This window comes from Hyperolius riggenbachi, chromosome 2 (assembly GCF_040937935.1).
Source record: "Hyperolius riggenbachi isolate aHypRig1 chromosome 2, aHypRig1.pri, whole genome shotgun sequence".
In the NCBI taxonomy this organism is placed as follows: domain Eukaryota; kingdom Metazoa; phylum Chordata; class Amphibia; order Anura; family Hyperoliidae; genus Hyperolius; species Hyperolius riggenbachi.
The window spans coordinates 544,218,851-544,243,922 of record NC_090647.1 but is presented as its reverse complement, the minus strand read 5'-3'; the positions used below and the strand labels follow the sequence as shown (position 1 = coordinate 544,243,922).

Genomic DNA, 25,072 nt, shown 5'->3' with positions numbered 1-25,072 from the left:
TGTGCTGTGTGGGTGTAGGTGTGTGTGTAGGTGTGTGTGTGTAGGTGTGTGTGTGCAGGTGTGTGTATGTAGGTGTGTGTGTGTGTGTGTAGGTGTGTGTAGGTGTGTAGGTGTGTGTAGGTGTGTAGAGGTGTGTAGGTGTGTGTAGGTGTGTGTGTGTGTGTAGGTGTGTGTAGGTGTGTGTGCTGTGTGGGTGTGTATGTGTAGGTGTGTGTGTAGGTGTGTGTGTGTAGGTGTGTGTGTAGGTGTGAGTGTAGGTGTGAGTGTAGGTGTGTGAGTGTAGGTGTGTGAGTGTAGGTGTGTGAGTGTAGGTGTGTGTGTGTAGGTGTGTGTGTGTAGGTGTGTGTGTGTGTGTGTGTGTGTGTGTGTGTAGGTGTGTGTGTGCTGTGTGGGTGTAGGTGTGTGTATAGGTGTGTGTGTAGGTGTGTAGAGGTGTGTAGGTGTGTGTGTAGGTGTGTGTGCTGTGTGTGTGTGTGTGTGTGTAGGTGTGTGTAGGTGTGTGTGTGTAGGTGTGTGTGTGTAGGTGTGTGTGTGTAGGTGTGTGTGTAGGTGTGAGTGTAGGTGTGTGTGTGTGTAGATGTGTGTGTGTAGGTGTGTGTGTGTGTAGGTGTGTGTGTGTGTGTATAGGTGTGTGTGTGTGTAGGTGTGTGTGTGTAGGTGTGTGTGTGTAGGTGTGTGTGTGTAGGTGTGTGTGTGTGTGTGTTGTGCGTGTGTGTGTGTAGGTGTAGGTGTGTGTGAGTGTAGGTGTGTGTGTGTGTGTAGGTGTGTGTAGGTGTGTGTGCTGTGTGGGTGTGTGTGTGTGTGTGTGTAGGTGTGTGTGTGTAGGTGTGTGTGTGTGTGTGTAGGTGTGTGTGTGTGTAGGTGTGTGTGTGTGTAGGTGTGTGTAGGTGTGTGTGTGTGTAGGTGTGTGTGTGTGTGTGTGTAGGTGTGTGTGTGTAGGTGTGTGTGCTGTGTGTGTGTGTGTGTGTGTAGATGTGTGTGTGTAGGGGTGTGTGTGCAGGTGTGTGTGTAGGTATAGGTGTGTGTGTGTGTGTGTGTAGGTGTGTGTGTGTAGGTGTGAGTGTAGGTGTGTGTGTGTAGGTGAGTGTAGGTGTGTGTGTGTGTGTGTGTGTGTGTGTAGGTGTGTGTACTGTGTAGGTGTAGGTGTGAGTGTAGGTGAGTGTAGGTGTGTGTGTGTGTGTAGGTGTGTGTACTGTGTGGGTGTAGGTGTGTGTATAGGTGTGTGTGTGTAGGTGTGTAGAGGTGTGTAGAGGTGTGTAGGTGTGTGTGTAGGTGTGTAGGTGTGTGTGCTGTGTGGGTGTGTGTGTGCGTGTGTGTGTAGGTGAAGGTGTAGGTGTGTGTAGGTGTGTGTGTGTGTGTGTGTGTGTGTGTAGGTGTGTGTGTGTGTGTGTGTGTGTGTAGGTGTGTGTGTGTGTGTAGGTGTGTGTGTGTGTGTAGGTGTGTGTGTGTGTGTAGGTGTGTGTGTGTGCTGTGTGGCTGTGTGTGTGTTGCGTGTGTGTGGGTGTAGGTGTGTGTGTGTGTGTGTGTGTGTAGGTGTGTGTGTGTAGGTGTGCTGTGTGGGTGTAGGTGTGTGTAGGTGTGTAGAGGTGTGTAGGTGTGCGTGTAGGTGTGTGTGTAGGTGTGTAGGTGTGTGTGCTGTGTGGCTGTGTGTGTGTAGGTGTGTGTGTGTAGGTGTGTGTGTGTAGGTGTAAGTGTAGGTGTAAGTGTAGGTGTGAGTGTAGGTGTGTAGGTGTGTAGGTGTGTGTGTAGGTGTGTGTGTGTGTATGTAGGTGTGTGTGTGTGTATGTAGGTGTGTGTGTGTAGGTGTGTGTGTGTGTAGGTGTGTGTGTGTGTAGTTGTAGGTGTGTGTGTGTAGGTGTGTGTGTAGGTGTGTGTGTGTGTAGGTGTGTAGGTGTGTGTGTGTGTGTGTAGGTGTGTGTGTGTGAACGTGTGTGTGTGAATGTGTGTGTGTGTGTGTGTGAACGTGTGTGTGTGTGTGTGAACGTGTGTGTGTGTGTGAACGTGTGTGTGTGTGTGTGTGTGTGTGTGTGTAGGTGAAGGTGTAGGTGTGTGTGTGTGTGTGTGTAGGTGTGTGTGCTGTGTGGCTGTGTGTGTGTGTGTTGCGTGTGTGTGGGTGTAGGTGTGTGTGTGTGTGTAGGTGTGCTGTGTGGGTGTAGGTGTGCTGTGTGGGTGTAGGTGTGTGTAGAGGTGTGTAGGTGTGTGTGTAGGTGTGTGTGTGTAGGTGTGTGTGCTGTGTGGGTGTGTGTGTAGGTGTGTGTGTAGGTGTGTGTGTGTATGTAGGTGTGTGTGTGTGTAGGTGTGTGTGTGTGTAGGTGTGTGTGTGTGTAGGTGTGTGTGTGTAGGTGTGTGTGTGTGTGTAGGTGTGTGTGTGTGTAGGTGTGTGTGTGTGTAGGTGTGTGTGTGTGTAGGTGTGTGTGTGTAGGTGTGTGTGTGTAGGTGTGTGTGTGTAGGTGTGTGAGTGTAGGTGTGTGTGTGTGTGTGTAGGTGTGTGTGTGTAGGTGTGTGTGTGTAGGTGTGTGTGTGTGTAGGTGTGTGTGTGTGTAGGTGTGTGTGTGTAGGTGTGTGTGTGTAGGTGTGTGTGTGTAGGTGTGTGTAGGTGTGTGTGTGAACGTGTGTGTAGGTGTGTGTGTGAACGTGTGTGTGTGTGTGTGTGTGAACGTGTGTGTGTGTGTGTGTGAACGTGTGTGTGTGTGTGAACGTGTGTGAACGTGTGTGAACGTTTGTGTGTGTGTGTGTGAACGTGTGTGTGTGTGTGAACGTGTAGGTGTGTGAACGTGTAGGTGTGTGTAGGTGTGTGAACGTGTAGGTGTGTGTAGGTGTGTGTAGGTGTGTGTGTGTGTGTGTGTAGTTGTGTGTGTGTAGGTGTGTGTGTGTAGGTGTGTGTGTGTAGGTGTGTGTGTAGGTGTGTGTGTAGGTGTGTGTGTGAACGTGTGTGTGTGAACGTGTGTGTGTGTGTGAACGTGTGTGTGTGTGTGAACGTGTGTGTGTGTGAACGTGTGTGTGTGTGAACGTGTGTGTGTGTGAACGTGTGTGTGTGAACGTGTGTGTGTGAACGTGTGTGTGTGTGTGTGTGTGTGTGTGTGAACGTGTGTGTGTGTGTGAACGTGTGTGTGTGAACGTGTGTGTGTGTGTGAACGTGTGTGTGTGAACGTGTGTGTGTGTGTGTGTGAGTGTGTGAGTGTGAACGTGTGTGTGTGTGTGTGTGTGTGTAGGTGTGTGTGTAGGTGTGTGTGTGTAGGTGTGTGTGTAGGTGTGGGTGTGTGTAGGTGTTTGTGTGTAGGTGTGTGTGTGTAGGTGTGTGTAGGTGTGTGTGTGAACGTGTGTGTAGGTGTGTGTGTGAACGTGTGTGTGTGTGTGTGTGTGTGAACGTGTGTGTGTGAACGTGTGTGAACGTGTGTGAACGTTTGTGTGTGTGTGTGTGAACGTGTGTGTGTGTGTGAACGTGTAGGTGTGTGAACGTGTAGGTGTGTGAACGTGTAGGTGTGTGTAGGTGTGTGAACGTGTAGGTGTGTGTAGGTGTGTGTGTAGTTGTGTGTGTGTAGTTGTGTGTGTGTAGGTGTGTGTGTGAACGTGTGTGTGTGTGTGAACGTGTGTGTGTGTGTGAACGTGTGTGTGTGTGAACGTGTGTGTGTGTGAACGTGTGTGTGTGTGAACGTGTGTGTGTGTGTGAACGTGTGTGTGTGAACGTGTGTGTGTGTGTGTGTGTGTGAACGTGTGTGTGTGTGTGAACGTGTGTGTGTGAACGTGTGTGTGTGTGTGAACGTGTGTGTGTGAACGTGTGTGTGTGTGTGTGTGTGAGTGTGTGAACGTGTGTGTGTGTGAACGTGTGTGTGTGTGAACGTGTGTGTGTGTGTGTAGGTGTGTGTGTAGGTGTGTGTGTAGGTGTGTGTGTAGGTGTGTGTGTGTAGGTGTGTGTGTAGGTGTGGGTGTGTGTAGGTGTTTGTGTGTAGGTGTGTGTGTGTGTAGGTGTGTGTGTAGGTGTGTGTGTGTGTAGGTGTGTGTGTGTGTGTGTGTAGGTGTGTGTGTGTGTGTGTGTAAGTGTGTGTGTAGGTGTGTGTGTGTGTGTAGGTGTGTGTGTGTGTAGGTGTGTGTGTAGGTGTGTGTGTGTGTAGGTGTGTGTGTGTGTGTGTGTAGGTGTGTGTGTGTGTGTGTGTAAGTGTGTGTGTAGGTGTGTGTGTGTGTGTAGGTGTGTGTGTGTGTAGGTGTGTGTGTGTGTGTAGGTGTGTGTGTGTGTGTAGGTGTGTGTGTGTGTGTGGGTGTGTGTGTAGGTGTGTGTGTGTGTAGGTGTGTGTGTGTAGGTGTGTGTGTGTGTAGGTGTGTGTGTGTGTAGGTGTGTGTGTGTAGGTGTGTGTGTGTGGGTGCGTGTGTGTAGGTGCGTGTAGTTGTGTGTAGGTGCGTGTAGGTGTGTGTAGGTGTGTGTGTAGAAGTGTGTGTGTAGGTGTGTGTGTAGGTGTGTGTGTGTGTAGGTGTGTGTGTGTAGGTGTGTGTGTGTAGGTGTGTGAGTGTGTGTAGGTGTGTGTGTAGGTGTGTTTGTGTAGGTGTGTGTAGGTGTGTGCGTAGGTGTGTGTGTAGGTGTGTGTGTGTGTGTAGGTGTGTGTGTAGGTGTGTGTGTAGGTGTGTGTAGGTGTGTGTGTAGGTGTGTGTGTAGGTGTGTAGGTGTGTGTAGGTGTGTGTGTGTAGGTGTGTGTGTGTAGGTGTGTGTGTGTGTTTTCCTGGGAATAGTATGGCTGTTTCCACAGCTTTAAGTCTATACAAAGTTGTGCCCAGAAATATTATACAATTCATAAAAAAAAAAAAAGAATAAAGAACGACAAAAGCTTTCAGCAACACAACAAAGATATCAGGATCTTACAATGCTGTTAAAATGTACAGGTTATGCTCTGTTGGTTGCCTTTTTAGAACACTTCCCATCACAGCGAGATAGTTTTCCGCTATCCTGCAGCAATCTGGTGAGCTCAGCTTCCTCAGGGGGTGAAAACCACAGCTAATTTATTTCCTGACAGGTAACGAACAATACACATGCTATGTAGGTTAGTGGAGCTCTGTTATGGCTGAGAAAAAAGCAACCTCTCCATTTCTGCTCTATACATGGCTGGGATTAATGGCAAGCCCTGTCTCCAGCCCCTCACGTGTAAACTTGTAGGAGAAATAAACAGACAAACCGAGAGCCCAATATAGTGTAGTAGGTATTAGCCCAAATGGAAAAACATGAAAGGTAAGTATTATACTTACAAACACGGGTTACCGCTAAGGCAACCACTGTATAGGCAGGTGGGGAGTATAAGCCTGTCCCCACTCAGGAATAAGATGTCGCTCTCCGTGATAGAGGAAAAAAGGGTATATCACCCATCCACCAAGGGTGGTTCACTGGATCAATCGATGTACAGAGGCGCCAGTAGGATAAAAGATACTAAAAAGTTTAAAATGACTAGGTGGTGGCGGTGGACCAACCGACCCAATATAGACACGATGCTGTCAATTAAAGTCAACAAGAATTTATTCACATACTCCAAAAAACATACTGCGACGCGTTTCACGGGCATACAAAACCCGCTTCTTCAGGCATTAAACGATAGGAGTATCACACTAAAAATGACAGAGACATAGACCATATCAGGGAGCTGTGAACGTGCATGTTATACATTAACAAACGCAGATATAAATATGTGTATTTGAGGGGAGGGGGGGGGGGGGGGAAGGGGTTTCGGGGATTGGGGGAGGGGTTTGGGTGGGTGGGGGGTTTGGACGAAATGGTGATGAAAAAAGGGGGGGGGGGGGGAGAAAAAGGAGTACCCAAATGGATGATGAATTGTGCTCTATATGGGAGGTGGTAGTACTAGGGGTTCCTGGGATGTGGTGGGGGGCTGTTGCTAGAAGCAGGATGTGAGGGGTTGAACCAAAAGGAGATAACAGACTTATGTCAGTATTTTTTAAAAAAATTGGCTGCGATCAAAAAATTAGTTTAGCATCCATTGCTAGATAACCATACAAAGTAGTACTTCAGAATGATAAAAACAACAAGACTTACCAGCTATATGTCCTGAGTAGGCTTGGCACCTCTGTGCTCGTAAGCCCGCTCAGGACTATTAAATAGATAAGTGCTGGAGAGGAAGAGCGTGGCGGGGGGGCGTGGCCCTGGGCTGGGGCCAGGATGAGAGCCAATGGGATGAGCGAGGGGGCGTGGGTGAGGGGCATGCATAGTGAATTTTGGATTGTGTATTGTATTGTTGGATATCTGTACAATTGCGGAATATTCTCTTGTATTGGCTGTAGGGGATGTTCTTGGTCCAGGGACGGTGATGGAAACTTTGGTAATGGATATAATTATTGGCGTCAACGGGCTTAAAAAAGATTTTTGTTTTGATGTGCTGTTCGTCGGTATAAAGGACCAGGTCCAGAAATTCAATAGAGGTGGGGTCATAATGAGAAGTGAATTGTAGGCCCGCTGGGTTATTGTTTAGGTACTCTAAAAAGGAGGGGATGATATTGGGGGTGCCTTTCCAAATGAAGATCAAGTCGTCTATGTAACGTTTATAGAATACAATATTGCTTGAGAAGGGGTTATCCGAATAAAGTTTGATTTGTTCTAGGAGCCCCATGGCCAGATTTGCATAGGAAGGGGAGAACGAGCTTCCCATAGAAACTCCGCTGACCTGATGATAGGTGGAATCTTGAAATGTAAAGATGTTGTTATTGAGGATGAATTCAGTGCAGTGTACTAGAAATGATTGTTGTACGCAGGCGCGCTTTGGATACAACTGCCTCCATAGCCCTGCTGTACACGTGGCACTACAAGCCACTCACGCAGGCGCAGTTTAGGCGGGCGGTGCGACGCAGTCGTCACACCGCTCGTCCCACACGCGGGCACGCCCCCCTTCCCCATTACACTCACTATGCATGCCCCTCACCCACGCCCCCTCGCTCATCCCATTGGCTCTCATCCTGGCCCCAGCCCAGGGCCACGCCCCCCCGCCACGCTCTTCCTCTCCAGCACTTATCTATTTAATAGTCCTGAGCGGGCTTACGAGCACAGAGGTGCCAAGCCTACTCAGGACATATAGCTGGTAAGTCTTGTTGTTTTTATCATTCTGAAGTACTACTTTGTATGGTTATCTAGCAATGGATGCTAAACTAATTTTTTGATCGCAGCCAATTTTTTTAAAAAATACTGACATAAGTCTGTTATCTCCTTTTGGTTCAACCCCTCACATCCTGCTTCTAGCAACAGCCCCCCACCACATCCCAGGAACCCCTAGTACTACCACCTCCCATATAGAGCACAATTCATCGTCCATTTGGGTACTCCTTTCCCCCCCCCCCCTTTTTTCATCACCATTTCGTCCTTAAACCCCCCCCCCCCCACCCACCCAAACCCCTCCCCCAATCCCCGAAACCCCTTTCCCCCCCCCCCCCCTCCCCTCAAATACACATATTTATATCTGCGTTTGTTAATGTATAACATGCACGTTCACAGCTCCCTGATATGGTCTATGTCTCTGTCATTTTTAGTGTGATACTCCTATCGTTTAATGCCTGAAGAAGCGGGTTTTGTATGCCCGTGAAACGCGTCGCAGTATGTTTTTTGGAGTATGTGAATAAATTCTTGTTGACTTTAATTGACAGCATCGTGTCTATATTGGGTCGGTTGGTCCACCGCCACCACCTAGTCATTTTAAACTTTTTAGTATCTTTTATCCTACTGGCGCCTCTGTACATCGATTGACCTCACGTGTAAGCATGCAACCCCGCTAATCCAAAGGATTTCTAAGAGAGGCTGTAATAGGGGGCTGTCCAAGTTGCATACCAGTCCATGGATTAATCCAAGTGTGACCAGCTAAACACTCCAGCAACAAAATGGGATGTTTCTATGCAGTCTGTGATTTATACATTGTACAGATTTAAGTGCCTTGAACCATAGCATCTTCAGATATGTCCTACCATCAGGAAGAGCATTTGAATCAATGCTATCTGCCATCTGCATGCTAGGTCTGATCTATCCATCTGTTTTATGACTGACACACACAGCAGGCTAATCAGCCATCAGCAAGTCAGGTCTGATCCCTAATCAGCCATCTGCAAGCAAGTCAGGTCTGATCCCTAATCAGCCATCTGCAAGCAAGTCAGGTCTGATCCCTAATCAGCCATCTGCAAGCAAGTCAGGTCTGATCCCTAATCAGCCATCTGCAAGCAAGTCAGGTCTGATCCCTAATCAGCCATCTGCAAGCAAGTCAGGTCTGATCCCTAATCAGCCATCTGCAAGCAAGTCAGGTCTGATCCCTAATCAGCCATCTGCAAGCAAGTCAGGTCTGATCCCTAATCAGCCATCTGCAAGCAAGTCAGGTCTGATCCCTAATCAGCCATCTGCAAGCAAGTCAGGTCTGATCCCTAATCAGCCATCTGCAAGCAAGTCAGGTCTGATCCCTAATCAGCCATCTGCAAGCAAGTCAGGTCTGATCCCTAATCAGCCATCTGCAAGCAAGTCAGGTCTGATCCCTAATCAGCCATCTGCAAGCAAGTCAGGTCTGATCCCTAATCAGCCATCTGCAAGCAAGTCAGGTCTGCTTCCTAATCAGCCATCTGCAAGCAAGTCAGGTCTGCTTCCTAATCAGCCATCTGCAAGCAAGTCAGGTCTGATCCCTAATCAGCCATCTGCAAGCAAGTCAGGTCTGATCCCTAATCAGCCATCTGCAAGCAAGTCAGGTCTGATCCCTAATCAGCCATCTGCAAGCAAGTCAGGTCTGCTTCCTAATCAGCCATCTGCAAGCAAGTCAGGTCTGATCCCTAATCAGCCATCTGCAAGCAAGTCAGGTCTGATCCCTAATCAGCCATCTGCAAGCAAGTCAGGTCTGCTTCCTAATCAGCCATCTGCAAGCAAGTCAGGTCTGATCCCTAATCAGCCATCTGCAAGTGAGGTTTGATCCCTAATCAGCCATCTGCAAGTCAGGTCTGATCCCTACATCCATTTTATGAGACAGCAGGCTGATCAGTGGACCTTTTACATTTCCTTGAATGTAACCACAGAGCCTTCAATCCTTCCTGACTGTTACTCTAGTAGTGGGGATTGGATTGTCCCTCTCAGGCGATGGTGGTGGAGGAGGTGGGTGGCCACCCACCTCCTCCACCACCACTGCCTCACAAGTCGGTATGTTACTGTAAGACCGCAACAAAGGATCCAATGTGATGAATTTGTCACTGCTGAAATAAACACTGGTATCAGAGGACGGAGGGTGCATGTATTTTCTTCTTACTATCACATTTATCTTTATTTCTGTCACAAATTGGGCTTTCTTTGGGTGGTACTTCTCGCTAAGAATTATTATTTTATATGCATTTTAACAGAAATAAGGAAAAATTTTAAAAATACATGAGTTCTCAGGTTTCAGACATTATAGTTTTAAAATAAAGTATGTGACTGTAAATAAAACGCACACGTTTTATTTGCCCATTCGTCCCGGTTATTACAACCCTAGTGTGTAATTTTCCATTTTGTAATTTTTTATTTTTATTACAATCCCTTCTTTGCAAAGAAAAAAAAATATATACCCTCATGGCATACATATTTAAAAAGCTAAGGGCCAGATTTATAAAGAGTGTCTGAGACAAAATATTAGTAGGTTTTTAGAAATCCGTGCAGAGATGTCTCAGACAGCCTAAGAAATCATTAGATAGTGCAGATTCCTTCTAAAACTATTGTAAAATAGGAGGAGCTAGGAAGGTCTCTCACACAGTGCATTGTGTGAGAGGAATTGCTGTTGCTGAGGTAACCAACACACCTGCTGTATTGATAGCAGCAGGCTCTGAGGAGGAATTCAGCAGGGGGGAGGAGCAAATCACAAATCATGTCTAGCCTGCAGTTCTAGATCTTTAGAACTGCTATCAAGCACTTCTTAATCTGCGCCAGTTTAGGGATGGATTTGCACTTTTCTTAACTGTAGTGTAGCTCTAGAAATTCATGCTAAATTGCCACTATTACCTAGGATTTAAGAAGGTTCTTATCATGCAGAACTGTTCTCCCTGCTGGTTAGAACAGATTAAGAAGAAAAAACTGTCGGTAATGCTTTGATAAATCTCCCCCTAAAGAGAAACTCCAACCAAGAATTGAACTTTATCCCAATCCGTAGCTGATACCCCCTTTCACATGATAAATCTTTTCCTTTTCACAAACAGACCATCAGGGGGCGCTGTATGGCTGATATTGTAGTGAAACCCTCCCACAAAGAAATTCTGAGTACGTACTCTTGGCAGTTTCCTGTCTGTGAACCCTTTTGCATTGTGGGAAATAGCCGTTTATAGCAGTTTTCAACTGCCAAAACAGCAAGCAGCAGCTACATCACTTGCCAACAGTAAAAATGTCACCATGTAATAAATGTCAGAATATAAAGCAGGGAGAGGAAAGATTTTACAATGGGCAAACACTGACTAAATCATTTATACATAATTATTGTAAAAATGAAGCACCTTTTTATTACATTATTGTCACTGGAGTTCCTCTTTAAGTCCCTAACGTAACAATTTATGTATTCTGTCACTATGGCTCTTTTTCCCCCTATACAGGTTTTATTATATTAACTGTGGGGACAGAAAGGGGTTAATAGGGTTTTTATTTATGTGTTGACTTTGTTTTGTGGACAAAAATAATAGTGAAGTGCACTATTATATTTGTCCACTAGATGAATCACAGCTTCCTACACTAAAATGAAAGTGGAAGTAGTGGGTTTTTCTTTCAGTTTTTCAATGAATAATCTCTGTTTGTTACAACAGAGATTAATCATAAATCTGGCACTTAGATCGGTAAATGGTTAAAGAGAACCCGAGGTGGGTTTGAAGAATATTATCTGCATACAGAGGCTGGATCTGCCTATACAGCCCAGCCTCTGTTGCTATCCCAAACCCCCCTAAGGTCCCCCTGCACTCTGCAATCCCTCATAAATCACAGCCGTGCTGCTGACAAACAGCTTGTCAGAGCTGGCTGTGTTTATCTCTATAGTGTCAGTCTGCTGCTCTCCCCCGCTTCCTGCAGAACTCCAGTCCCTGGCTGTGATTTATGAGGGATTGCAGAGTGCAGGGGGACCTTAGTGGGGTTTGGGATAACAACAGAGGCTGGGCTATATAGGCAGATCCAGCCTCTGTATGCAGATAACATTCTTTAAACACACCTCAGGTTCTCTTTAAAGAGAAACAGGGAGGGGCCTGCACAGCACAACACAACCTAACTTCCTTTGAAGTTTCAAATGAGAGCGGTTCTTGTTGGAGACAAAAAAAAAAAAAAAAAAGACACAGGAAGCGGGAACTTGATCTGGTGTAATATCGTCAGATTACCAGGAGGCATAGGTGGAGAGAGATAATATTCTCACAAAATCGGGTTGCTCAAATAGCAACCACTCATCAGGCATGCGAGGAAATGTCGTCCCCACTCGGCCTTGTTCCTGGTGGAAGGATGGGTCGCAGCTTTGAACAAAAATAGGATAGTACACTTAGGGGTCATCGGAAGGTGCACTCCCCTGCACAGGGGTGACGGGTAACTTGGTGGGAGTGGTAAAACTAGCTGTGTCTTATGCTAGATTGCAATGGACAAGGGTAGAAAAGGTACCAAAATTCCTACCTTGAAGTAGTAACATTCACACTCACGGTTACGGTGAAAACTTCTCAAATTTCTATTATACACACTCAACAATGTGTTTCTCAGCCAATGCAGTTTCCTCGGGTCAATAGGTGTGTTGAGTGTGCATGATAACAATTTGAGAGGTTTTCACCATAACCTTGAGTGTGAATGTTACTTCTTCAAGGTACGAATTTTGGTACTTTTGTACCCTAATCCATTGCAATCTAGCATAAGACACAGCTAGTTTTACCACGAGTGCCTCCAACTTCAAATGAGACCGTTGGGTCACACATGCAGTACACTGCGCATTGCATGCAGTGTGTTGCGACTCGTATACACACATTACTCTATTAGAGAACACCATGATCACACTCACACTGCCAAAATACTTGTCCAGAAGCTCCACGTAACGATGAATTATTTCCAGAGTGATCAGCTCATTGTCTTGGTCTTCGATGGCGCAGCAGAAGTAAAGACTGGCATACCTAGAAAAAGCAAAGAGGATTCATGGTTTATAGTCCTTCCACGCTGCCAGCTTCATATCATGCCATTTACAGAAATAAAACCTATACAGGGTCATTAGCAGCTGTCCAGATCAGTCAGCAAGGTTTCAGCTGTTGAACGAAACAATTCTGATTGGTCGTTCTGGTTGCTGTTCCTCGTTTCCTGTATTCAGAACTACTGGTTTTAATAGGAGGTCTCAAGGACAAGAAGAGCGGGTAAAATCTTTATAATGGGGGCAAAGTCAGCAGTGAAAGCACACAAACGCTTCTACACCCTTTATAAAATATAAACATTTTCTCTAAAAGATTAGTCACACTATGAAACCTTAAAATGGACCTGGACTCATGCACAGCACAGAATGAAAAGTCTTTATTCTACATAATTGCTGAAGGAATTCCCTGCTCTGTGTTTGTTTAGCCAGATCATGGTGTATAATTAGTTATTAGCATCTGTGAACTGCAGGAACTCTGCCATGACAGCTCTTCCCATACAGTAAACACCAAGGCTTAACCCTTTCAGTGCTCCCTGCAAAGTGTACCAAGGTAAAACTCAATTTTTAAGGAATCCATAAATTGTAATGAAGATTTTGTTCCCCTATAAAAGTTATCATGCTGTGGCTAATCTTTTAGAACCTAGAAGAAGCTCTGAATTTAGTTCTGCTCTAAAGCTAAGTACATATGGACTAACATGCAGCTCCGTTGGACGATAATCAGGCGTGTGTACACGGGCAAATTTCTTGACGAGCAACTGTTAACAGCCGATTTGCCTGATCCAGCTGTCAAATCTAAGATGGTCTGATATTATGTAGTTGGTGCGTGCGTACAAGTCGTTTGAATGTGCAGTCCGTTATTCCGCTTGCATGTGCAGTATGTAAATGAGTTGGTCATTTAGCAGTCTAAACGTGTGGACATACAGGCCATGTGGTGCGTCAGGTTGTGTGGTTTGTCGTGTAGGTCGTCTGCATGTTGGACAAGTGTACGCACCTTAAAGGGGAACTGAAGTGAGAGGTATATGGAGGCTGTCCTGTTTATTTCCTTTTAATCAATACCAGTTGCCTGGCAGCCCTGCTGGTCTATTTCTCTGCAGTAGTATCTGATTAAAACCAGAAACAAGCATGCAGCTAGTCTTGTCAGATCAGACTTATAAGTCTGAACCACTGAAACACCTGATCTGCTGCATGCTTGTTCAGGGGCTATGGCTAATAGTATTAGAGGCAGAGGATCAGCAGGGCTGCCAGGCAACTGGTATTGTCTAAAAGGAAATAAACATGACAGCCTCCATATACCTCTCTCTTCAGTTCCCTTTTAAGCCACAAATCATTTGTTCATTTGTTCCTAAAAAAAAGTTACTGAAAGGGTTAACATAAGACAACGGGGTTTTTACTTTGTTCTGAAGATTAACAACTACATGCAAGAATTCAAGTTGATTTTTTGTTTTAAAAATTCTTTCTATTAAGATTTTGAAACAAATATAACGAAAAAAAAAAAAAAAAAAAAAACATGCATGCAGTTCTCACTCGCAGGTGAGATGAAAGGAAGACACCTAGGCAACTATCCTGGCATACTCTTGTACCCGATCGCCTACCCCCCACCCCCCTCTCCTCCCCCATTATCGCCTACCCCCCAGCAGTTCAGTCCATTTATAAAGATTCAATATAAAAAATAAAAAAAAACTATTGAATATTTAGAAGTCAACCTAGTAAAAACAACTGTCCATACCTTATCTACACATTCCACTTACATAATGTAATGCATTTCAAAGTATGTCGAACATATTTAAAGGACCTCTGTTGCGAAATTCTTCAAATTTAAAATACATGTAAACATATACAAATAAGAAGTATGTTTCTTCCACAGTAAAATGAGCCATAAATTACTTTTCTCCTATGTTCCCGTCACTTACAGTAGGTAGTAGAAATCTGACATTACAGATTTTAGACTAGCCCATCTTCTCATGGGGGTTCTCATGGTTTTCTTTATTTTTAAAAGCACTTAGTGAATGGCAGTTGCTCCGTCCAACTGCCCAAAAAGTGTGCAGCGAGCATATAGCGTATAAATCTTTTTCAGGGAATGTCTTTTATAAAGAATAAAGGCCTTGCTGAGAATCCCCCATGAAGAGATGGACTAACCAAAACCTGTTGGTAATGTCAGATTTCTACTACTTACTTTAAGTGACAGCAACATAGGAGAAAAGGAATGTATGGCTCTTTTTACTCTGGAAGAAATGTACTTCTTATTTGTATGTGTTTTAAATGTTAACATTTTCGGGACAGTTCCTCTAAGGTCAGAGAGAGCGATGAAACCAATTCAAGTTGATAAGACTGAAAACAAATCAGTTTTTTTCTTTCCCTTTTTTTTTTTTTTTTTTTTTGCAGCAGGATTCAGTGTCTTTAGTGAGAAAAAAATTTGCATCCTGAGCTTACACAGAGCTACAAGGCATTTCTGAGTGAATCTGATTGTATACTACTGTATATACCGGTATGTAATAACAGCTCCTAGTATTGCTGTATTATGGGGTGGGAGGACTTGTGCTTTTTACACAGATGACATTACTTTGAGACAAAGGCAGGCAGAATAACTGTATGGGCAATAAAGAGTAAGTGATGTCAGACTGAGATTCTAATTTAAATTGGATTGTACTTTTGTAGCACAGCAAAAGTCTTTCAGATAAAGAGATAAAAAGATACCTGCCAAAATTAACATCACTTCTAGCAGACACCTAGGATAGCTTTGTTTCAATAAGTGGCAACATTTTCCTAGAACTCTTACAAGCAAATTATTAGTTTGGCGGTACAAAACGTCCACTTTTCTCTGTGTGCGGGCAGACAGGTACACTTAACATGAAGGATCTACATTGGGAAAGCGAGAAAGAACTTGTCAAGCCACCTATTACACTGTAACCTTTCCAAGTCTGTCGTCTGCTGCGTTGCTATATAATTACTGACACTTAAAAAGAAAAATCTGCGACAAGCTTGTCGCTGATTGAATAGCTTTGGACCTGATCCACATCGAAATGAAGCTGCAGCATCTCGTCTGCCTCTCCCGCTAACTATTGTATGATTAGACTCAGACTGCCAGTACATTAATTTCTGAGCCTCTGCCACACGGCAGGCAGGGTAACTGCGAGGCCCATGGGAAACGGTTCAGGTTTGAGAACATGATAATTAGGAGTATTTGTTAAGTGGCGCTTCACGCGAGCTCTAAGCCGCGCCTTACCCCGGGAACGTCTGAGGAAGGTCTGATCTAAGGCAAGTGTCATTACGGCACATTAGGGCAATTAGGGCTCATAAGGGAAAATGACCCAATTGCTAAAATTTGTCCTTGAGAAGGAACACAAATAAAGTGGGCGAGGTTTGTGCGGGAAAATGTGTCTGGGCATAATTCCACGTGACGGAATCCCTACCAGTAGTTCCACCAATTATACTTTAGCACATTATCAAACAATACATAGCTAACGTATTTGAAGATTGAACAGTGCAAATTGTTATGCTTGTTTTGGACTTTCTCTAACACAAGCTGCTTAATTATGTTATTTGAGAGAAATGTCCGCACAAGTTTGTTATTTTGAGGACATGCTGCTTATTTGGGAGATGGGCTGTTTTTGTGGAGGCAGACCCATCAGGTAATTATAAGTTAACAGGAGAAGAGGATGCAAATAGGTGTTCTAGGTTTGGAAAATACAAAGAAGAAAAATAGAGAGCCCTTGATAGCGTATGTTAGTATCTATGGTAGCATTTGAAATAACAACAGAAAGGTACTCACAAAGGTGGGTTGCTGCTAAAGGGGCCCATAGACCTAACGATTTTCCTGCCGATACACAGCCGTTTCGATCACAGTGATCGAAACGGCTGTGAAATCGCTGCGCACACCGCTGACAGAACGATCGATTTCCGTCCGAAATCGATCGTTCCCGTCAACCCATCCGTGCGGAACATTTTTCTCGGTCGCCGGCGGGTCGGGAGTGCGTCGTTAGCGGGGTTCGAATGCCCGACGCAATACAGCAGTAATACAGTACCTGCTCCAGCCGGCGCGAGTCCCCTGGTCTTCTTCTCCGCTTCGGCCTCCAGACCGTTTCTTCTCCGCTTTGGGCTCCAGAGCTACACAGAACTTCCTGTCCCGGCAGGAAGTTCAGTAGCCGGAGCGGAGAAGAAGACAGCGGGGACTCGCGCCGGCCAGAGCAGGTAATATATGCAGGGGGGGGGGGTAGCAGCGGCAGCTCCACAGATTGTGATCGGTTTCAGGCTGAAATCAATTCACAATCTGTTTGCAGTAAAGGTGGCCATACGATCCCTCTCTGATCAGATTCGATCAGAAAGGGATCTATCTGTTGGTCAAATCTGATGGCAAAGACCAGTGTATGGCCATCTTAAGGCAACCACTGTAACAGCAGGTGGGGAGATTACACTCGACCCCACCCAGGTTAAAAATTTGCTGTAGGTAGACTGGAAAGAAAGGCGTGGGGTAACACCCCTCCATCAAGTGTGGACTTTGAATGCAGTGTGGATAATTTGAGAGGTGCCATAATTGGAATAAAATATTTTATTGTAAAAAGTTTAAAATGGGACGTAGTGGTGGACTTACCTACCCAAGTAGACTCACAAAAGTCAATTATCAGCAAAACTCTTTATTCGTAACTCCAAATTTTGCTACATGTTTCACGGGTCTAAGCCTGCTTCATCGGGCTATAACAGGAGTTACTAGGAGGATCAGAAAGTAGACCGGCTAAGCAAATATCCATTGTACAGTATATACGGTACTTCTGTTATATGCTGGACATCCCCTTTATCCTTTCATTGGTCCCTCCTAAAGTCAGGGGTTCACTTCATTGGTGCAAAGCAATAGTATGATCGGTACTCCCCAATCGATTATTAATGCCTCTCAGTGTAGCTGACTGTATTCAGGATTGGGTCCGGTTATGGCCTATTTTAGCCTCATTACTTACGTCTCCAGGACAGGAGAAGAAGGAAAAATCGAAGGAAAGGGAAATGTAAATCTAATCCATCAGACAAAAAAACAAAAAAAAAAAAAACACTTTACAGTAGTTACTACCCTTCCCACTATCAATCGTTTAAGAAAGAGAAAGTTCCATCTATTTTTCTAAACTAAAATTGTTCGAGCAGTGCCGGACCTTAAAAACCATAATTTTGGCAAGGATAATATACTTACAAATGTATACAGTTAGATCCATAAATATTTGGACAGAGACACTGGTTTTCCTCATTTTAGTTCTATACATTACCACAATGAATTTTAATTGAAACTACTTTAAATTGAAACAGACTTCCAGCTTTAATCCAGTGGGGTGAACAAAACAATTGCATAACAATGTGAGGCAACTGAAGTTTTCTAACACAGTCCCTTTATCAAACTTTTTACCTTATTTCCCCTTAAAGGTTCACTTTAAGCATTGCACCCCCAACACAAAATATGATGAGGAAGAATAATCTCCCCACTTGTAACTTAGCTGTGTGAGCCCACCATCACAAATTTAAGTACACAGCCCAGAAACAGCTATAAGTGGGGGACACAAAAGAAGAAAGATGGGTAGTCAGAGTAGCCCCTTCCATTCCCCATCCCCGCTGCATCTCTTAACTGCGGGCAGGCTAGTGTTTTCAGGAGACAGGCACAAAGCACGGGAGCCAATCGTGCAACCACAAAGCCTGGAGGCGGGGACATCCGGTGGGCCACCTAGGACTTTGACCGTATTTGTGCCCAGGGTGGGGAACCATAATTCTGAGACATGTCCCAGGTAAATTAGGATGTCTGGTAGGTTACACCACATGTATGTTTTTTTATGAACTTTCCTATTTTTCTAAATAGTTTAATTCGTTTTCACTTTTTCCTTTTTTCTGCTCCGTTTCCTCACTTCTATAACCTCACAAATGGTTAGGTCCAGGCTGGAGGTAAAATACCAAACAAATCACTTCTGTTATCGCATGTATTATTTTTTGTGAATTAACGTTTGAGAGGTATTTACCTCACAAATCAGTAATTCATCTTACAAGTCAGTAATTTAAGTCACAAATTAGTAATTTACCTCACAAGTCAGTAATTTACCTCACAAGTCAGTAATTTACCTAAAAAAATTGTAATTTTCCTCATAAGTCAATAATTAACCAAACGAGTGGGTAATTTACCTCACAATTTAGACATTTTAGTTTACCATGTGGTAACAGGCTTTGTAAATTGACATTTTACAAACCGTTTCATAAAATCAGTTGGTTTTTTTTGGCTTTACCTCATCTGATAATGCTTTGTGAATTGGGGCCATTGTATGCTGATGGAAGTTTGTTAGGATTTGGCTTATAAACAGAACAATTTTAAAAATGAAAAAGTAAAAAAACCTTTCCAAGCAGAACTTCAAAGCTTTCTGTGTGACTATTTCCTCCTGTGACAACATTATACACTTTATTAAATTACGCTTCAGAACAGAAGCGCCGAGCTCCCATACCACCTCCGTAGAAATGTTAGCAGGAGAAAAAAGTGACAAAGTCAATACAAAAAGTGCTGTGAAGCATCTGGTCCCCTCATAAATATAACTCGCAAAATGTGACCTCTTTACACTAACAGCATGAGCCAGGCTGTCATCGCTTATCTTCTACCCCGGCGATAGACGTACTGCGGCTTCATAGATTCTGACAACAGCAGAAGAAGGTATGTCACAGCCCATCTGCCGGCAGAATTGACAAACAGCTCAATACCACACGACATAACTGTATAGCTGCTGCAACTCTTCCAAGGACCACATACAGCAAACATCCACACCCTGACAGCAAGACAATACAATCCTTAGTCTTGCAGGTAAAATAATTCAAAAAAAGAGCAATGGATACATTTGAGAATAAGATTTACAAAGACACAGGTACAAAGTAAGAGATCTACAAGGACAGGTACGGAGAAAACTGGCGTAGCCGTCCAGGCCAACCAATCAGGTTCCAGCAGGTAAATGAGGCGAGGATGCTCTGGGCAAAGTGCTCTACTTTTGCCAGTTTGTGTACAAATCATCCTCAGAGTCTCTCCCCACCTTTCTACTGAACAGGGGAATCATTTGCAATTCAGGACCTGACAGCTTGGGGAAACAAAAGTCCTTCCACGTCCTTACCATGACATTGGGATGACTGACAAAGCAGAAAGAAGGGGGAAGGGGTGCATCTGCTCTGCTTGTATAGATTTCAATTGTGATATATAGAGAAACACTTTTCCTTATGTGCTGGACTATTGGAGAGGATGAGATGAATAATAAAGAGGTTATTCAGTGAAAATTACACATTCAATGGATCCTCTTATTATACAGTTTTAATTACTTGCCAGGTCTTTTTCATTCATCTCAGACTCAGTGTCTACTGGTTTCCACCACGCAGATCCACCCTCTTGCACAAAAGGGTCGTGGCTCTTCTGTGGCGCTCTCTCTCAGATAGTGTGAGCACAATGGCACTCTTCTGCAAGCGGGGCGGGGCTATGAGTTGGAAGTTGACAGAAATGGGGCCCAAAGAGTGAGTGGAATAGAAAAGACGCAGCAAGTAATGTGCAGTTTTCACTCAATGGTCTCCTTAAAGGACAACCGAGGTCACATGTGACATGATGAGATAGACATGGGTATGTACAGTGCCTAGCACACAAATAACTAGGCTGTGCTCCTTTTTTTTTCCTTTCTCTGTCTGAAAGAGTTAACCCTCTGGGAGATACAATTACATCGCACAAGAGGGGGCGCAGCACTTTTTTATTTTTTTTATAAATCATGTAGCTAGCCTAGTGCTAGCTACATGATAGCTGCTATGCAGTGGCATCCCCCCTCCGATCGCCTCCGGCGATCCGCGCAAGCAGGAGATTCCGTTCAGAACGGGGTCTCCTGCTTGGCTTCCCCCGTCGCCATGGCGACGCTTGCGACGACGACATCGTGACGTCAAAGGGAGTCCCGATCCACCCCTCAGCGCTGCCTGGCACTGATTGGCCAGGCTGTGCAGAGGGTCGGGGGGGGGGCTGCGCGGCACGGCGGGTAGCGGCGGATTGGCGGCAAGCGGAAGTTACACGCAGCTAGCAAAGTGCTAGCTGCGTGTAACAAAAAAATTATGCAAATCGGCCCACCAGGGCCTGAGAAATCCTCCTGCGCGACATACCCCTGACTGGGTCAGGCTATAGCATAAACCTCACTGATAAGTAATTACAGCCATAAAACACTTTCCTGTCTGTAAATGGCTTCTGGGAGCAGGAAAGAGATAAAAAGGGTCAACAATTCATAGATTTGAGCTCTGGCATACGTCAATGAAGGTGACATTGAGCAGAGACAATGAAACTGTAAAAACTTAAAAACTAGATTTACATTAAAAAAAAAAAAAAAAGACTGTGGGATATCAAAGTAATTTTTAGGAGACTGCGGATAGATACAATTGTTTTTCTCATCAGTTTATTTTCACCTCGGATGTCCTTTAAAGAGACACTGAAGCGAAAAAAAAAATTATGATATTATGATTTGTATGTGTAGTACAGCTAAGAAATAAAACATTAAGATCAGATACATCAGTCTAATTGTTTCCAGTACAGGAAGAGTTAAGAAACTCCAGTTGTTATCTCTATACAAAAAAGCCATTAATCTCTACGACTTTCAAAGTCGTGGAGAGGGCTGTTTTCTGACTTATTATCTCAACTGTTCCTTAACTATTTACTTTTTCTCTAGCAGAGGAGAGGTCATTAGTTCACAGACTGCTCTGAAAGAATAATTTTGAATGCTGAGTGTTGTGTAATCTGCACATATTATAGAATGATGCAATGTTAGAAAAAACACTATACCTGAAAATAAAAATATGAGAATATTTTCTTTGCTGCTAATCTTCTAGTAATTATTCATTGTACACAACCAATTCATTATATCATATACTAGCCGACCCGCGGCGTACCATACGCCGCATAAGAGGGTAGAGGGCAGGAAGGGGGTATTGGGCACAGCGGCAGGGAGGGGGGTTGGACCCCCCCTCAACTGGGTCCCCCATGTGTGCTCTATCTCCAGCCTAAGCTCAGCAGGACCCCCCCCCCCCTCACCTGGGTCCCCCATGTGCACTCCCCCTCCTGCTTAAGCACAGTAGCAGCCGCCACTATTAGTAAGAGGCAGCGGGCGGGGATGACTCACCTCTTCCGTGTTCCATCGTGCGTTCCACTGTCGTCACTTCCTGCAATGCCGCACAATGTATTGGTGTAATTTGCCTTTTTAAAACAGAAGGAAATCTGCAATAATTCAGCTTTAAGTGAACATTTGTGGTTACCCACAATGCACTGCTACTAAATATGCAAATTACCCCTTTTCCCCCTTGGTAAGCCAAGCAAGCATCCAGAGCCGCTGGTGTATAGCAAGCATATAGCTTTAAATTTTACACAGTCATATCAAACCCACATGTAGACAGCCTGTTTCACACTTTTGGTCCTCATCAGTACATGGCAGGGATTGATACAGCTGTATGAGATAGGGCTTGGACCAGTACAACAGAGTAACCAAGCAGCTCAGGGTGACCCAAACCACTCGGTATGTATAGGGGGATAAAAGGGACCAAAAAGACCTCCTACTAAAAAAAGCAAAGCTTGATGTAATTTGCCTTCCTAAAACAGAAGGAAATGTGCAATAATTCAGCTATAAGTGAACATTTGTGGTTACCCACAATGCACTGCTACTAAATATGCAAATAATTCCTTTTCACCCTTGATAAGTCAAGCAAGCCTATAGCTTTAAGTTTTACACAGTCATATCAAACCCACATGTGACAGCCTGTTTCAGACTTTTGGTCCTCATCAGTACATTGCTTGGTAAGTCAAGCAAGCATCCAGAGCCACTGGTGTATAGCAAGCATATAGCTTTAAATTTTACACAGTCATATCAAACCCACATGTAAACACCCTGTTTCAGACTTTTGGTCCTCATCACTCAGTACATGGCAGGGATTGATACGGCTGTATGAGAGAGGGCTTGGACCAGTACAACAGAGTAACCAAGCAGCTCAGGGTGACCCAAACTACTAAGAATGTATAGGATGATAAAAGAGACCAAAAAGCCCTCCTACTAAAAAAAGCAAAGCTTGGTGTAATTTTCCTTCTTGAAACAGAAGCAAATCTGCAATAATTCAGCTATAAGTGAACATTTGTGGTTACCCACAATGCACTGCTACTGAATATGCAAATTATCCCTCTTTGCCCTTGGTTTAATATGACACTACTTCTTGCTTGGACCAGCCCCTTCTTCTTGCTTGGACCGGCCCTGGGGGCAGGGCGCTACTTCTTCTTCTTGTTTGAAGGTTGAGGCACTTACTCTATTATATAATTACTATTCCCCCTCCAGGCCGCCATGGATAGTGGGGGAATGATATAATTCGGCTTCCAGCGATTGCTGGAGGTCGAATTTTTGTGTTTTTTAAGCAACTTCGGCTCCGTCTTCTGACGGCGCCGACGTTACTCACTGAGCGCCGCTATAGACTGATTCCCATTACAGTCTATGGCGGCACTCGCTGCGCCCAAATCTAGCAGTGCTGAAAAGCACTGCTCCACGACCGCTTTGCAGTATTGGTTTTTTGACCCTGCATAGTTTGACATGCGAAAGCAAATGCATATTTGCATGAGCATTGCCTCATGAATAGTCAATTAGGCCAGATTTGCAAAGCCAGACTTGCTAGGGTTAAGCCTCCTTTCCACAGACTGTTGATAGGCAGTGAAATGCCTCTCAAACTCTCTCAACTGCTCACTGCTGCCTAGTAACTGCTTGTTGCTGCCTGATAACTGCTTGTTGCTGCCTGATAACTTCTTACTTGTGCCTGGTAACTGCTTGCTGAGCACACAGCTCAACGGTCCGTGGAAAGGAGGCATCAAACTTGGTCTTTGAGCACGCATACATTTTCTCATGCAAAGTACTTCTTCTTCTTGCTGGAAGGTTGAGGCCCTTATTCAATTATGAATAGCCAATTAGGCCAGATTTGCAAACCCAGACTTGCTAGGGTTAGGCCTCCTTTCCACGGACTGTTAATAGGCAGTGAAATGCCTCTCAAACTCTCTACTGCTCACTGCTGCCTGGTAACTGCTCACTGCTGCCTAGTAACTGCTTGTTGCTGCCTGATAACTGCTTGTTGCTGCCTAGTAACTGCTTGTTGCTGCCTGATAACTGCTTGTTGCTGCCTAGTAACTGCTTGTTGCTGCCTGATAACTGCTTGTTGCTGCCTAGTAACTGCTTGTTGCTGCCTGATAACTGCTTGTTGCTGCCTGATAACTTCTTACCTGTGCCTGGTAACTGCTTGCTGAGCACACAGCTCAACAGTCCGTGGAAAGGAGGCCTTAAACTTGGTCTTTGAGCACGCATACATTTTCTCATGCAAAGTACTTCTTCTTCTTGCTGGACGGTTGAGGCACTTACTGAATTATATATATAGATTTTTTTTTCGCTTCAGTGTCTCTTTAAAGAGGACCGCCTGTAAAATCAACAATAACTTTGATGTAAACCTCTTTGACAGTAATACTAGAATTGACGGGTGCCAAGCAAAGTGACCCACCCACTTGCCCATAATTGCCTATTAGAACACCCCCCCACAATCGTGAAAATCTTGGTGGCGGGCTTTGCTAAAATTGTTTCCCAAGCTTTAACCAACCCAACCATTGTTGCCTCAGCCAGCCCGTCCCAAGCTCGGGTGCCGATAGGTGGCTCCAGAGATGGGGCAGGCCGTGGCAATGCAGGTAGGGGTGGCCACAGCTTCAGAAACCCTTCAGACTAAAATGGCCATGGGATAGTGAGAGAGGAAGGCTTACACAAAGTTTTACTGAGGCCCGAGTTTCACCAGGGCTGTGGAGTCGGAGTAATTTTGGGTACCCAGAGTTGGACTCTGAGATTTCATAAACTGAAGAGTCGGAGTCGGATGATTTTTGTACAAAATCCACAGCCCTGGTAAATATTATACTAAGAAGTCAAGGAGTCAGAGCCATTTTGGGTACCCGGAGTCAGAGTCAGATGTTTCATAAACTGAGGAGTCAGAGTTGAGAAGATTTTTGTACCGAGTATTGACCTATTTCCTGCACTCAGAATCTGTTCTCTGCTCAGAAAGAGTTTTATGATTGTAATTCCTCATCAGTGAGTGTTACACTATAGCTCAACTAGGTCCTGATTAGAGAGAAACTGTCACTGGCATACCTGAATACTTAAAAAGAGACACTGAAAACAAATGATATAATGAATTGGTTGTGTAGTACGGATAATTACTAGAACATTAGAAGTAAAGGAAATATTCTCATTTTTTATTTTCAGTTATATAGTTTTTTTTTTATAACATTGCATCATTCTCTAATATTTGCAGTTTACACACTACTCAGCATTCTCATGATTTTACACAGCAGGCCAGTGAACTTTTGAACTGTCCACTGCAGAAGAAAAAACAATACAGTGCCAGACACTTGAGATAATAAGCTTCAGAAGACAGAGCTCTCTGCGACTTTGAAAGTCGTGGAGCTCGATGGCTCTTTTGCATAGATAACAACTGGAGTTTCTTAACTTTTCCTGTACTGGAAACAATATTGGATTTATGTCTCTGCTCGAAATGTTTTATTTCTTACCTGTACTACACATACAAATCATAATTCTTTTTTCGCTTCAGTGTCTAACTCTTTTAGGCAGAAAAAGGAAAGCCTTGTTTGTTTGCATGACACTGTACATATCCACATCTATCTCAAAGCACATTGCACTAATAGGGTAATGATGCTCTGCGTCAATTTTATATCCAGCCAAGGAACATCACGTGACTTATTGACAACGGCTTCAATTCACTAAGATCATGCTGGAGATAATAAGGCAAGAGAGAGGAGGAAAGAAAAAAAACAAAAAAAAAAACGTACCTCCACACAGTGAGAGAGTTCTCTTATCTCTTCCTTCTTTAAGTTACCTCCTCTGTAATTATTTTCACACAGCAGTTAATTAACAGCCTGTCTAGAATTCTGGAGTTATTTTAAGGAT

General features: G+C 44.3%; 1 protein-coding gene across 8 annotated transcripts in view; it reads right to left on the bottom strand.

Moving 5' to 3' along the window:
- Positions 1-25,072, bottom strand: part of AP1S2 (adaptor related protein complex 1 subunit sigma 2) — a 172,404-nt gene that overhangs the window by 111,349 nt on the left and 35,983 nt on the right. For all 8 annotated transcript variants that reach the window (XR_011026562.1, XM_068270773.1, XM_068270778.1 and 5 more), the window contains exon 3: positions 11,979-12,087. Coding sequence is in view for 7 of the 8 variants with exons in the window: in XM_068270773.1 (XP_068126874.1) it covers positions 11,979-12,087 (109 nt within the window). In the remaining variant the exon portion in view is untranslated. The remainder of the gene's footprint in view (positions 1-11,978; positions 12,088-25,072) is intronic.